General features: G+C 39.1%; 1 protein-coding gene across 4 annotated transcripts in view; it reads right to left on the bottom strand.

The window, feature by feature from the left end:
* The window catches only part of wnk4a (WNK lysine deficient protein kinase 4a), a 47834-nt gene that overhangs the window by 10166 nt on the left and 22533 nt on the right, over nucleotides 1-15135 (bottom strand). For all 4 annotated transcript variants that reach the window (XM_058406911.1, XM_058406913.1, XM_058406912.1 and 1 more), the window contains 7 exons: nucleotides 11522-11610; nucleotides 10859-11078; nucleotides 6670-7036; nucleotides 5012-5175; nucleotides 4822-4895; nucleotides 3381-3516; nucleotides 1504-1620 (listed from right to left, as the gene is read on the bottom strand). In XM_058406911.1, the coding sequence (XP_058262894.1) occupies nucleotides 1504-1620; nucleotides 3381-3516; nucleotides 4822-4895; nucleotides 5012-5175; nucleotides 6670-7036; nucleotides 10859-11078; nucleotides 11522-11610 (1167 nt within the window). The remainder of the gene's footprint in view (nucleotides 1-1503; nucleotides 1621-3380; nucleotides 3517-4821; nucleotides 4896-5011; nucleotides 5176-6669; nucleotides 7037-10858; nucleotides 11079-11521; nucleotides 11611-15135) is intronic.

The following is a 15135-nucleotide window of genomic DNA, read 5'->3' as shown; positions in this document are numbered from 1 at the left end:
AGTTAAAAATCAATCAAATGTCTGAATGCTTTTCAATGTACAACAGTTGTCGCATTCTTGTGTACTCGGTTGTGTACTCAACTGACGATATATCACGTCATAAGTTCATTTCTATTATATACCAGCCAAGTACTGTGGAAAGTGATGGCTCAGTGGTTAAGGCTTTGGGCTACAGTTCAATTGTTTAAATCCTGGCACCCAAAAGCTGCCACTTTTGCATCTCTGAGCAGGACCATTAACCCTAAACTGCTCAGGTCTCAGTTGTACACTATATGGCCAAAAGTATGTGGGCACCTGATCATCACACCTATGGATTTGGTCCATCTTTGGTGTGAGAGAGAAGAGAAAGTGTTATGGCTTTTCCGCTAAATTTTAGAGTGTTGTTATGGGGGTTTCTGCTTGTTTTGCCACAAAGCATTAATGAGGCCAGACATTGAAGACGTCTGGGGTTCAATTGGTGTTCCAGTTCATTGCAAAGGTGTCCAGAGGGGTTAAATCAGGGCTCTGTGCAGGACACTCAAGTTCTTCCACTCCAACCTTAACAAATCCTGTCTTGTGTACTGTGGTATTATGTTGGAACAGTCTGGACAAACACAAATTAGACCGTTTTGTTTGTCCATCTTTGTCACAGCAGTTTGGAGAAGGAACACATATGGGCGTTATGGTCGGGTGTCCACGTACTTTTTGTTCATATGTGACTTTGGTTAAAAGTTTTAGCTAACTGAGTAAATGATTTTCGAATAATGAATACCTAAATCTAGATTCTTCATTAGCTGGTCACAAGACGCATTTTAACTGAACAGTTTATTCAAATCTTGTTCTGAAGAAATAGTGTGACCAGAAATGTGTTAAAAAAAAATGTGTTCAGACTTTTGTCGGGAGGACGCTCTGGCTAGCTAGAGCCTTTCAAATTGTGAAACTGAGATCAAAGTGTTATGATGTCATGTGTTGTGTAACGTGTTACATAAGATTATACGCCACACCATGTGTATTTTGTTTCCCCTTCAAATCTAATAGCATATTTGTAGCTAACACATACCTCCCATACCATTTTCTTTCAGGTTAAACTTCATGCTTCATTTCTCATATGCACTGTTGTGCTGAAATATACAGCAGATCTATACCTTAAGCCTAATGTAAGCTCTTAAATGGAAAGATATTGACATTTTCTGCAGTGCCGGGCAGGTGTTCAGTTTCTAGACAGCAGCAGCAGCAGCAGTAGTAGCAGTGTATCTCAGTGTCACGTAGAGATAGAGAGAATGTGGTGTTCGGGCTTTAGGTGATAACAGCTCTAGCAGAACAGTTACGTAAAGTTGTGACACGTTTTCATGCGTCGTATCAGGTGTTGTTTTAAAAGTAGCACAGGATGCACAAAGTATGCACAAAACGTTCCCGGGACTTGCTGTCAACATGTGGAGTCTTTAGGCACGGTGTATAGGGGTTAAAAAAAAGTTTGGGCATTTACGTGTTCACAAATGTACTGTGTGCGTAAGGCAGCCATACCATAACAGCAGCGATGTCTTCGGGGTTGTCACCATCGAGGTCAAATTTGAACGTGACCATTTTATCATTGTGCGTCTGAAGCTGACACTCCACCACCCGGTCCACTTTATCAGATAGCTGAAGAAGAAACATACACTTTATTACTCATGTCTAACACAGTTAAAGTGTGTGTGTATCCGCTTATCTGGACTTCATTGTGAGTATCTGGTGCACTGATACATGTGCATGCAGGTTTCAGTGAGACTCAGTGAGCTGAAGGTTTTTATGGTTCTACGTGGAGGAAAAGCAAAACAGCATTAAAAAGGTTTTTAATGCTGTTTTGCTTTTCCTCCACGTAGAACCATTCATTAACATGAGATCAAGCAGAACATGATGATAAAAAAGAAGTTTTATTTTGCCAGTAATTAAAACCCATTATAAAGTTTTACACAGCTGGAAGTTAACATGATTTAAGACGCCCTGCTGCATCCGTACGCGCAAACAGGAAGTCGCCTCATAAAACACTTGAGCAATAGTGGCTCTGTGGCTGAACGTAACCACACTGAAATGAACTCTGTGGTCATTTTAATAGGAGGTCTCTGGGAAAGGCACGGCGTGATTGAGGACTGTGTCAGTAATCATTCAGGCTGCGTGTGTCCCCACATGGTTAGGAATACAGTTGTGACTGTATGGGGACATTTGGCTGGTCTCCACAAGGAACGGACTTAAAAAAAAAATTAAAAAGTTTAAATGATTTCTTTTGGAGGTTAAGGATAAGAAAATCAGACTTTCTTAGCTTGAAAAATATTATAATTAAAATTATTTATTATTATTGTTGTTGTTATAGTTGTTGTTATTTTATTTTATTTTATTTGGTTTTATTTGTATTTATTTTCTTTAAGATTTAGAGGTTCCTGACCGATATAAACAGTTTCCAGAGGTGTCAGATCCTGTTCCAGCATGAACTAAGTACTAGATGTAACACAGTATTAATTATCTGAAGGAGAATTGATGTCCATTGAAGCTCCTCACTAGACTATTACAAGAAAAACAGAAAGACAGAACCAGTTTCTGAGCTTAAACACCAGTAGGTCAGACTTGTATGTACAGTAAGTTCTGTCTTTTCTAGGAACTCAGTCACTTGCCTTGCACATCCTTTTTTGTCTATATTTGATTGTTCTGGAATGTCTTTTATAATCCAGGAGTGTTTCCTTTTAAAAAAGAAGAAAAGCATGAAACCTGTTTTCCTACAGAATAGAACTGAATCTGTAGGAGCATGTCACCTTGGACTGGGATGCAATTCACAACAAATCCTTTTATACAAGGTGGTGTAATTGTTCCGGGTGTGGGAACGCACAGTTGTTAAAATGACTGATGTGACAGATTCAGACAGAATCGCAGAAGTACGTCACATCCCTACATTTAAAAACATATCCAGTCCAAACAGCTTTAAACAAATGGCCTCCATGACAACTATCCTGCTTCACTTTTCCATTTGACACCATTACCTCCTCTTCTGTACCAAAAAAATATAAGGCTTTCATTAACTAGGTGTGAACATTCTACAATTTTTAATTTCATTTTATTCCTTTTTTCACACCATAGTGTGAAACCTCTTGTAAAATATTCTGGTAGCCAATAAAAATCTATAACCTGGATTTGTAAGAAATCCTAAATTGAAATTTGAATAGTTTTTCCATATGGATTGAACATTTCATCTGATGCGTCTTTTTAACATGATTCTGTCAGGGATTTTTTTGCAAGAAAAAGCACTGTTATAAATCCAAATACTTGGAGGACACACATGGATTGGATCTCTTCACAAGCAGCTCAAATAGTTACAAAAATCTAAATATCTTGCAATAAACAGACAAATGGACAGAAGAACTGTAGCGTACCCCTGTGATGCGCAGGCGGGACCGAGCTCTTCTCTTGAACAGTTTCGCCGCCGTGCGTCGGGCAGCTGACTTAGTGGCCCTCTCTGATTGGCCCTCGTAGCCGTCGCTCAGACCTGAGGTCACATCCGAGGCATAGCTGTATAGAAGATTTTGACACAACTAAGACAGGATGTTTCATTATATAAAAAATAAATATGTGGACAATCAGATTTGTTAATGTTACGTATAATTTACATAAAATTTGGGTTGTGGGTTTGATTTCCAGCTCAGTTGTGAGCTCTGTATTTTGATTTTATTCAAGGATTTGAAAACACACACTCAAATCATGATGGATGTTAATGTTAGTCAATCATGTGGAACTGAATAAATAAATTCACACAGCATATTTTTCACTGTATGGCGTATGCAAATCAAGGAGTTTGAGTGATTATTGTTCAGGAGCAGTGGAGGATTTTACCCCACGGGGACAGAAGTGAACAGAAAATGGCTGTGTATATGTACTGAATGGAGGTTTTGACGCTGGAGGAGGTGTGGAAGGTTTTAGACCTCTCTGATTGGTTCTTCTACCACACTATAGGGGAAAGGTCTACCACACTGGGAATAAGCTATAACTAAATCTGATAAATCTGTAAACATTCAAGAGGTCCTTGGGTAATATTAGGAGCTCGAGAAGCAATAAAGTTTTATCATGTTTACAAAAGCTTATTTTCTCTCTCTCTCTCTCGATCGATCGATTTCTCCATAAAGTTTGGTTTAGAAAAAATTCTTCCACTAGTAATAGACTGATTGTTGTTCAAACATTGAATGTGTATGAATTAACATTATCTATTTTCTTAAACCTAGTTTGTAGCTCTAAAGGATTGGGAGTATATACAAAGGTTGTTTTGAAAGCAGTTCAGAAAGCTAATTGTGTCTAATACGTCTTTTAGCACACTGGACGCTGCCAAGTCCTCGCCCTCCTACCATGCTTAGAAACATTTACGAGAGGCCTACTGCTTGGCAAAGTGAGTTCTTTAAAAAAAATCGCAGCCCACTGAGGTACATGGCTGAGGGCTGAGCTGCGTCCATCTCGAGGGCAGTGTTTACTGAGTTGAAGCAGCAGCAGCGAGCAGCGCATGAGTGGAATGTGCTCTGTTTTGAAAGATGAGAGGGGAAGATGAAGCCCGGAGGACAATGTGAGTTCCTGGCAAGCCCACTGACTCAAACAAGCCCACACACATGCACACACACTTTTTTTTGCATGCATGCATACAAATCATGCACCCCCTATGGATAGCAAAGCTGTTATTTTCCCAAACTCTGCAAGCGTGCTCTCAATATGTCTAAACACAAACCTCAAACCTCAAAGTGTGTGATATGTGTGGTTTAAGTGTCCCACATATGTGTGTATACGTGTGTGTGTGGCAGAGACAGCTGACAGACACACAGAGCAGGTATTTACCTGTCCACGGATGAGGAGAAAGGACTGGGAGGCTCTGATACTTTTTTGTCGATATTATTGCACACAGCAATGCTCTGGCAAAAAAGGAAGAGAAAAAGTTTTTATTCATTTTATTTCATCCAATGTAATAAATGTAAAGGTTTAAAGGAATTGGAAGCTAAATGGCTGGACTTTTCTCAGAAGCACTTACCGACGGAAAGCGGAGAAGCGGCATGGGTGGAGTCGGGGTGGGCGTGACAGGGGGTGTGGCCACATTAGAGGGTGGGGTTGAAGGGCTGCAAATGTTTCCTATAGCAGCATCAAGGCCATCCTGTAAGCCAGAGGGACTGAGATAGCCATCTGTCTCACAATCAGCTGGAGAGAAGGGCACAAAAACGAAAAAAAAAGTCATTACATACTGTATGTTTCTTCACTGACCGGAGTGATCCTGTGCTTGCAATTTCAGCATATCAAGTATTTCCTACAAATCAAACAATAAACTTGGACATTTTGAAATAAGATGCAGCAAATTCAGGCATGTTTGGTCATAACAATCAGTTATGACAACTCAGAAATCCTGAAGGGACTGATTCGGTTAGGTCAAATGTAACTGTACTGTACAAAAGAATAAGGGGTTAGCATGTGTGTGTTGTATGTATGTGTGCGGGAGGTACATGTGTGTGGGGGGTATGTGTATATGTGGGTGTATGTGTGTGTGGGGGGAAGGGGTGTGTGGGTATATGCATGGGGGTAGGGTGTATATACAGTATGTGTGTGGGGGTGCTGACATGCTGCAGTGGCAAAGCTGCTTTATTGGAAGAGTTCGAGTTCTCTTTAGGACATGCTAATTCACCATTTCAATGTATACTGCTTTGATGTTTTCAGCTTATGGAGTTTTCTGCTTGTTAGTAAATGTGGTTCAGCTGTGCCATGAATTCACATGATTAATTAATTTCAACTGACTGTCCTTTATTATAATATGCCTACTATGTTTACTCCAAAACTGTACTAAAACACTGATCAGTTCATCTGCAGCTGCAGTGTGAATTGCTCAGCACCACAGCTAAAATCTTGGCATCAGACTGAAACTAAAGCAACACCAAAGCAGTCAACTGTTTAACTCGCTCAGAAAAAGTGGTAGAACCAGAACCAACTGCACATCTCATTTATCATAATTATCATACAAATGAGCAAAAAATATTACTGGCACCTTTGAGATCTAAAAAACATCTATTCAGAAAGCTGATTAAATGAGATGTTTGATCAGTATGGGGTTTGCTCTGCTCACTCACTGTGATTGTTTGCTCGTTCGCACAAAGCTGTCTTAAATCTAACCAATTAGATGTGACACACAACGCATGGAGACACAATCAACACAATGAAGCACATGACGCAAAGCCGTGTGGGAGTGAATAATTGAGCTAATCTCCCTGTTCAGGTTTCCCTCTACTCCACTGTCCAACCCTCCATGACTCAAAGCCCTGTCCAGCGGCACAGGTGTACTTACGATTAAAATTAGTTTATGAGGCGTACCTTTCCTAGTATTCAAACTGTTGGACTTAACAGTCCATGAAGGACACAGCGAGAAATTTGACACTTTCAGGCTTAAGTGTGCTACTGAAGCATGATGTAGTGAGAGGTGTTTCATGTGCATGACATCAGTTAGTCATTTTGTCTCTTCAGCTGACTGAAGGTTGCCAAATAATCACTAATTCACTAAGGCAGATTGGTATGCATGTGTTTAACTGGCTTCCAAAATCAAAACATTTTCTTGTTAGAGATGTTAAAGATTATTAGAACCAGATTTCTGTCTGCTTTCCAGAATGCAAACTGACTTATATGTTAGACTACTAATCTCAGCATGCTTACATGTAATTGAGGAATAGCTGGTGTGGCGGATGTGAAAGTGTTGGTCGGCCTCTGGTTCTTCTGGCTCTTGTAAAAAGCCCCCACTGCTCCCATAATCAGGGGAAATAACCGGAGAGACAGGAGGACGGTCATGAAGAGGCAGAATGGGCGGGATCTGCACTGGCGAAGAGACAGGGCTGTGCAGGACTTGGCCAATGGGCTTAGGCAAAGGTGACTCAGGTTCCTCCTCAATGGTCTCCTGCTTCTTCTTCTCCTCCTCTCGTACCCTGCGCTGCCTCTCCCGTTGCCGTTTGATGGCCGTCACTCGGTCCCGCATTGCCTTGGCGACCAGTTTGTAGTCGGCTTCACACACAAACCCCAGCACCACCTGAGAATGAAGAAACAGAATGAAAGCGCTGCGTGTGTATTTAACTGAACAAATATCAGCAAACACAAATATCAAACGAAGATCAAAAATGAAATGAGATACGGCGCTTCGACATAAAACTAAAGAGATGCAAAATAAGACTATATCACCCTTAAAGTCTTCAGTGACTTATTAAATAAATACAGAGATTAGCATGCTCAATGAGGATTAACAAAAACGTCACTATTCACACCTCAGGCATAACGACAGACTTAAGAGCTGAACTTTTACCCAAATATAGTGAATCAGAACGTTTTCCTGTGTGAAATGCTGCTCTTGTTGAAAAGCTGTTGTCCAGGCAGTTCTGATGAACCCCATTTTGAAAGCTTATACTCAAGAAAAATCTGCTAACCACAGCAACGTAAAAAAAAAAAAAATTACATGCCGATTTGCTCTCAATGGTGCGCACAGAAAATCAGCAGCATTCAAGCAGGGGCATTGAATACGTGCAGATTCCTGGTGTAAATATTGATGTAATGTTTAGACTTATACTCTGAATGAGCCTTCATTAACAAGTCAGTTGCATAATGATATGATCTGATGAAGTGCCTCAAATGAGCAACAAAAGCACAAATTCTGTGTACTTCCTATTACCATTTAATGTGACCTGAAGAACCGAAAACCAATATAGACCATTTCCCAGCAACCAAAAGAGACAGTATGTGTGCATGTATAATACAACATGCTTGTCCATGTGGCTGTGTCTATACACCGGTATAAACAATCATACCCGGGTATGAGTATTTAATCAGTGGCAGAAGTGTAACAGGTTTGAGGTTAGTCTGAAAGTGTGTACAGGAATTATCCTGCTACCATAGGATTGCAACATCTCTGGTTGCATTTCTTCCCTAATAATCTAAACCACATGTTCTGGGCTGTCTATCATCATCTCAGCCAGGCAGATTAACATGATAACCCAGATCCGATCAGTAAATTTGTTCTTGATGAAAAGTGCCCGGTGAGAGAAAAGAAGGATTGTGGAAAACTGACTTAATTAACAGAAAATCCGGTCCTTTTCAAATCCTCCGGATAAGAGAACTGCTGAATGGGGTTTGTTTTGCGACACACCTCTAAAGCCAGTCTATCATGAAGCATGTGACCTCCTCGTCCTGCAGCTCATATTACTGAGGCGATGAATACGTTGCCCAGCCGTGTCCTTGAATGCTGTTATGCAGCCAGGGACACCGAATTACCTAAAGAAGTACCTTTCTGAGGAAACTTTTAACCTAAAAACAACCTTAACATCTAAAATATGCACTTGAATGACCATAGGATTAAAAAGTAGAATTCGAGAAGTATCTTTTAAATGTTAACGCTGGAAGAGTTGGAACCCAGTGAAGATGAACAAACCCACTGGGTCACCGATATAAGATTCTAGAGATCAGCCTGAGAAAAGTATGAGCCCTGATTAAATGGGTAGAACCAAGCTGTCTTCCACAGCCAGGCAGACAGGCTCTCCAAAGAGATATCAAAGCATGACATGCATTATGTGAGGAAATCGCTCATGCATGCTCTGAAATGTCGCTAGAAATTCAGAGGTGATGTCATAGACTGATTTGCATATTCGGAAGTGCTTCGGAATGATCATTTGCATCTGTTGCTTAATGGAAAATATTCTGAATAGAATACGATTATTATTCTCATTGTTTCATTAGGAGAATGAAACAATGGGAAAAGGTAGAAGTCATGACACCAATATCTTGTTATATATTTACAAAAACACTTGATCCATCTACCGCCCCTCCAGAAGAATTGGAACAGCAAGGAAAATTATGAATTGCTATACACTGAAGACTTTGGTTTTGAATTCAACAGAGACATAAATGAGAAAATAGATCAGGATGCCAGCTTTCAGTCCCTGATATTTACACCAAGACGTGATGACACCTTTATTTGAACCCTCACATTTTTCAAGAGATCAAAGTTATTAGAACATGTGACAGGAGTTGGTTTTGTTATCTGTGATTGATCCCTGGGATCAGTGCAGATCAGGGATTGGTCGTTAGGAAGTGTGGTGATTTCTATTACATTTGTTAATCGTTTTTGAAGAGTTACATCGTTTATATTACATTGTACTAATTGTCATTCCTTGCTAATAAAAATCGTTGGAATCAAAGGAAGTGTGGTGATAAGTGACTGGTCTTTAGAAATAAGAGTGATCAGTCATTGGTCTTTGGGAAGAATGATTATCATTGATTGGTCTTTGGGAATAATGGTGATTAGTGAGTGGTGTGTGGTAAGAATGGTTATTAGTGATTAATCTTTAGAAATAATGATGATTAAAGATTGATCTTTGGTAATAATTGTGATCAGTGATTGGTTTTTGGGAATAATGGTGATTAGTGGCTGGTCTTTTGAAATAATGGTGATTAGTGATTGGTCTTTGGGAATAATGGTGATTAGTGATTGGTCTTTGGAAATAATGGTGATTAGTGATTGGTCTTAGGAAATAATGGTGATTAGTGATTGGTCTTTGGGAATAATGGTGATTAGTGATTGGTCTTCAGGAATAATGGTGATTAGTGATTGGTCTTTTGAAATAATGGTGATTAGTGATTGGTCTTTTGAAATAATGGTGATTAGTGATTGGTCTTTGGGAATAATGGTGATTAGTGATTGGTCTTTGGAAATAATGGTGATTAGTGATTGGTCTTTGGGAATAATGGTGATTAGTGATTGGTCTTTGGGAATAATGGTGATTAGTGATTGGTCTTTTGAAATAATGGTGATTAGTGATTGGTCTTTGGGAATAATGGTGATTAGTGATTGGTCTTTGGAAATAATGGTGATTAGTGATTGGTCTTAGGCAATAATGGTGATTAGTGATTGGTCTTTGGGAATAATGGTGATTAGTGATTGGTCTTTGGAAATAATGGTGATTAGTGATTGGTCTTTGGAAATAATGGTGATTAGTGATTGGTCTTTGGAAATAATGGTGATTAGTGATTGGTCTTCAGGAATAATGGTGATTAGTGATTGGTCTTCAGGAATAATGGTGATTAGTGATTGGTCTTTGGGAGTAATGGTGATTAGTGATTGGTCTTCAGGAATAATGGTGAATAGTGATTGGTCTTTTGGAATAATGGTTATCAGTGATAGGTCTGTGGGAATAACTGTGATCAGTGATTGGAAATTAGGAAGTGTGGAGATTACTGATTAGTTATTATGAAGAATGGTGATTGGTCTTTGGGAAGAATGGTGATTAGTGATTGGTCTTTGGAAACAATGGTGATTAGTGATTGGTCTTTGGAAACAATGGTGATTAGTGATTGGTCTTCAGGAATAATGGTGATTAGTGATTGGTCTTTGGAAATAATGGTGATTAGTGATTGGTCTTTGGGAATAATGGTGATTAGTGATTGGAATTAGGAAGTGTGGAGATTAGTGATTAGTTATTATGAAGAATGGTGATTGGTCTTTGGGAAGAATGGTGATCAGTGATTGAATGTTGGGAAATATATTAACATTTATTTTATAAGTGGTGGGATTTAAACACAAGCAGCTTTTCCTACTCTACATGATTTATTCAATAAGATTGTTTACACAGAATATAAAGATTAAATAAAACATATACGCGTTTGCCAGAATTCAGCCACACCAACATCTGATGGCATTTTACCAGACATCCATACACATATAAATGCTAAAGTATCCCACAGTCTTTAAACATGTCTGATTTGCTTCTTTTTGTTTTTAACCACCCATTCTTCAAAATGTGAGAACATGAAATAATGCTATAATTTTACACTTTAATGATCATCCATGAATCTTGCATTCACTCACCATCTCCTGTGCCACCTCTTCAGGCACATCCTTGTAGAGCTCAAACAGGAATTCGATGGCATTGTTGTCCTTGTACTTGCCATGAAGCTTCTTGGTGCCATCCATGCGCAGCCAGAGCTTCAGGCTGGACTTCTCCATATGATCCTCTTCTGCCAGCTCCACGCGCACACCATTGTGCTCCTGAAAGAATACATGCTCCAGCAGGTCCTGAATGGTGTATCTGCCCATGGAGATGAATGGGAACAGATAAACATTCTTTTATTTCATTGAAAAAGCTATTTGTCTGAAGAGGGCTGTTGTCCTAGATAAAGGAGAGGTTGTTTGGAGCCTGAAAACTAGACATGCTGCAAAATAACATGAATTTAATTCAAGTGGAAAAATTATATGGCAAATTTAATTACAGCTCTTTTGTTAGACACAAAGATTATTATCTTCATTGGGAAATGCTGGATGCAGCGAGTGTAAGCAAATGAATTGTGCTAATTACATTGTACAATGACAATCCATATTTTAAACTAACCTCATTACTTAGTGATTAGTTTGGATAAAGAATGTCTCACATGGTAACAAGCAAACATTATTATCATTCACTCTCCAAGTATTAGAAAATATACCATGAAAATCAACTAGACTTTGAACCTATAGAAGGCAAGCGTGAGTTACCTTTCATCTTTGTTCATACGTATGCATCCTTCTATAATCTCTTTCAGCTCAGGGACTTTCACTTTGTAGAAGCTGTCCGGTTTCATGCCCTGAGACACAACAGACACACATCACACGTCAGATTTTAAGGGAAAACAGATCAATAAACTGACATAAGAGGTGATTCAATTAGTGCTCAACCATTTTAACACCAAGCCCAATATATCAGCCATATTGGAACTGAGCAATGAATCATTCGGTTCGTCTGATATATGAAAAGCGAGACTTTTTATGCCATGAAGTGCACAAGTGGAAAAAGGCTGTCATGAGGCAGAATCAAGGGGTTGGATGCCAGTGCTGGCAAAAAAAAATGGGGGAAAAAATTAGGAATGGGCAAAAGTATCGGGGCAAGTAATCAGGCACAACGTAAATCCAAAATGTAGGCGAAAGTAAAGTAAAAAAAAATAAAAGTAAGCAAAGGTCAACAGGGCAAAACAAGAAATATCAGAGCTTAACTGGATCAGGAGTTGGGAAACACTAGTGAAATCAAAAACCAGAAAACTGCAGAGTCACAATAAAAGGCTTAGTAATGTCACAGACCAAAGGAACATAGCATATACCTTCTAATGAGGAACCAAAGAGGTATATAAAGGAGAGACAAACATACGTTATGGGAAATAGGTGCACATGATAAGAGTGTGGTGACTGTGAGCGTGGGAGTGCTGGCGGTTGCTGGGAGTTGGAATCTGTGGCAAATATAAAGCTAGCTTCTGGAAGACAGTAATCTGTGACTTGTTATCGCTTCTGAACAGGCTCGATGGTTGGACAGAACACAAATCCTCTACGAAAGTACTTTACAGAGCAAACATTACAAATATTTTTAGATGATGGAGAAACTGCACTAAAACCTATTTATTTTTATTTGTACAAATTCCTTAATTGAAGATTTTCTTCAGAGAATATTACATACATATATAGATATGCACAATAAATGTTCATTTAGTTTCAATGTTTAGTTTCTGTAGGTCTCATTTAATAGAATTAAATTTGTGTTATATCAGCACCGTATCAGCCAAACCAATTTCTAGATATTGGCATTGGCATCAGCATCAAAAACATGTATCAGTTAACCACAAGACTTAATGTGTCAGTGGGGTTAAATATGACAGTTCACATATTCCGATGCAACCACAAAGCACAAAACCTACTGTGTTTCCGAGTAAACATATTAATGTTCCTTTCTCTCTAAAACTTGTACAAAATGTGACATGCTGTATCACACTTATGTAATGTTGTTGTTATGGAGCCAGAAATATGTGTACCAAGGGCTGGTTTATTGTAGCATCTAATGCTGAAAGTGTGGTATGTGAATGACTAACCACACAGGTATTCACTGGCATTAGAGCAACCTGAAATGTCTCCGACTTCCACAGCGCCAACATCAACACCACAACCAGACTGCACAACATACACACTATACAGAGATACAGATGGATATATTAGGCTCCAAACATCCTCTTCCAAAGAGTGACACATTTCTGCCTACTGTACTAATATCATTCTGTAACCAATATAACATAACATTTAGCTAATAATACACTGTGAATTATTACATTTGGAATATGCAAATGTATTCGTTTCTGATCGATTATGAAAGAAAAGTTCATGCTAGTGGAGTGCGGAGGCATTTAGACCCTAATGCAGAGTACTCTAAACTACTACAATTGTGCTGCTGTTCATGATAATATATAATTATACTCATAATTATGATACTAAATGTTCTATCTGGTATAAAAAATGGCTTAAATGGCCTAATATAAGTATGGCTCATGAACAGCTTGTCTACTGGTCAGTATGAGATAACATTTAAATCACACCGCTGATGGTTCGTGCTGTTAAAGGTAAATAATGATCCACGGGATGCTCCTGATTGGAGCAGTTATATTTAATGTTTCTAGTATGTTATTTTGGCTAGAAATTCCTCATCCCCCCCCACTCTCTCTCTCCGCATATGATTCAGTAGCTACTGCATTTGATTCAATACCTTCTGCATTCAATCTAGTATCTACTGCATTTGATTCAGTACCTACATCATCTGATTCAGTTTCTACTGCATTTGATTCAGTATCCACAGCATTTGATTCAGTACCTACTGCATTTGATTCAGTATCTACAGCATTTGAGTCAGTTTCTACTGCATTTAATTCAGTATCTACGGCATTTGATTCAGCACCTTCTGCATGCAATCCAGTATCTACTGCATTTGATTCACTAGCTACAGCATTTGATTCAGAACCTACTGCTCAGTTGTTGATACAGTATGTACTGATCAGTTTATGTGCAGTACCTACTGCATTTGATTCAGTACCTAATGCATTTGATTCAGTAGCTACAGCAATTGATTCAGTCCATACTGCAGAATCTCAGCAAAAATAGGCAGTAGATCATCCTTGTATTTCTCACCTAATGTTATATTAATCCTGAAAATTCTGAAATACTATTCCTTTTGGCATACTGCTTTTCACCTAGTGTATAGATATTCAGACGCAGTTACTGTTAGTCTGACTTGTAAAGTGCTGACACTGGTGACTCCTTCCCTAAATGCTAAATAAACTCCATCTGAAAGTACACATTAGAGCCAACGCATTAATAGCACCCTGCGATTTCTTTTCCAGCCACCACTACAGAGCTGCTGTCACAGAATATTCATTAATTAAGAGCTTCTGACCAATCACAGTGGAGCATTCAACAGTGGTGTGGAATAAGTGTGATTAACACCTCCCTATAAATTGTAGTCATTATTGAATTCAATTTGTTCCACATGTTATCCCATGAGGTTAGGCCCTGAACACGTGCAGTGATGCAGTTCTCCTGCTTCTCGGCTTAAAGGAGCACTGTTGCTAAGTCATCGCCTCACACCCTTTCCCCACGGCCCCGTGATGTTTGTGGAGCCTCTGCAGAGCTCACACTTTCATGAAGTGCTGTATTCACGGATCAATGCAGACTGCTGATACTGTTTCCACTGTCCATGAACCTGGTTTTGTTGTTCCACGCTTTCACATCCTTTGTTTTCTAAACTAAAGTATTGCTGAAGACATGTGCATGAAGATGTAAAGCAGCAGAAAGAGCTCTGTGTTCGGGAAGCTGACGTCCCACTTCTGTGTCAGCGCATGGCGTAATATGAGATGATTCATTTAAGTGTGCTGTAACTTTTCCAACTTTCCAACACAGCTGAATGTGCAGGCTGTAAGGATTACACAACGAAACAATGTTTGTTTGTTCTTTTGCTCTAGTAAGAGATTGGATTTAAAAGGAAACAATCACTAATGTGCAGAATGTCCTCCTAGAATTCCATTTGTTTTAGTAGCTTCAAATTAAAGCTGACGTTCTGCACTTAACCTTATTGTTTCTCTGTGATTTTTAAATCGAATGACTGGAGAACTGAGCCAGGAGAACCGGTGCAGTGCATGTAACACGACTTCCACCAAGGAACCATAGTGAAGGTGATGCTGCTGTAATAAATTATTAATAAGATCATTTTAAGTATGGCTTTAGAGTTACCTAAAATAGGCGCTTATCATAGATATTTATTAGGAAATGTAACGACAGTAACATTCAAAGGAGAAGCATGTTAG

This window comes from Hemibagrus wyckioides, linkage group LG13 (genome assembly GCF_019097595.1).
Source record: "Hemibagrus wyckioides isolate EC202008001 linkage group LG13, SWU_Hwy_1.0, whole genome shotgun sequence".
Classification (NCBI taxonomy): domain Eukaryota; kingdom Metazoa; phylum Chordata; class Actinopteri; order Siluriformes; family Bagridae; genus Hemibagrus; species Hemibagrus wyckioides.
Note: the sequence above shows the minus strand (reverse complement) of the source record. Positions and strands in the feature narration are given on the sequence as shown.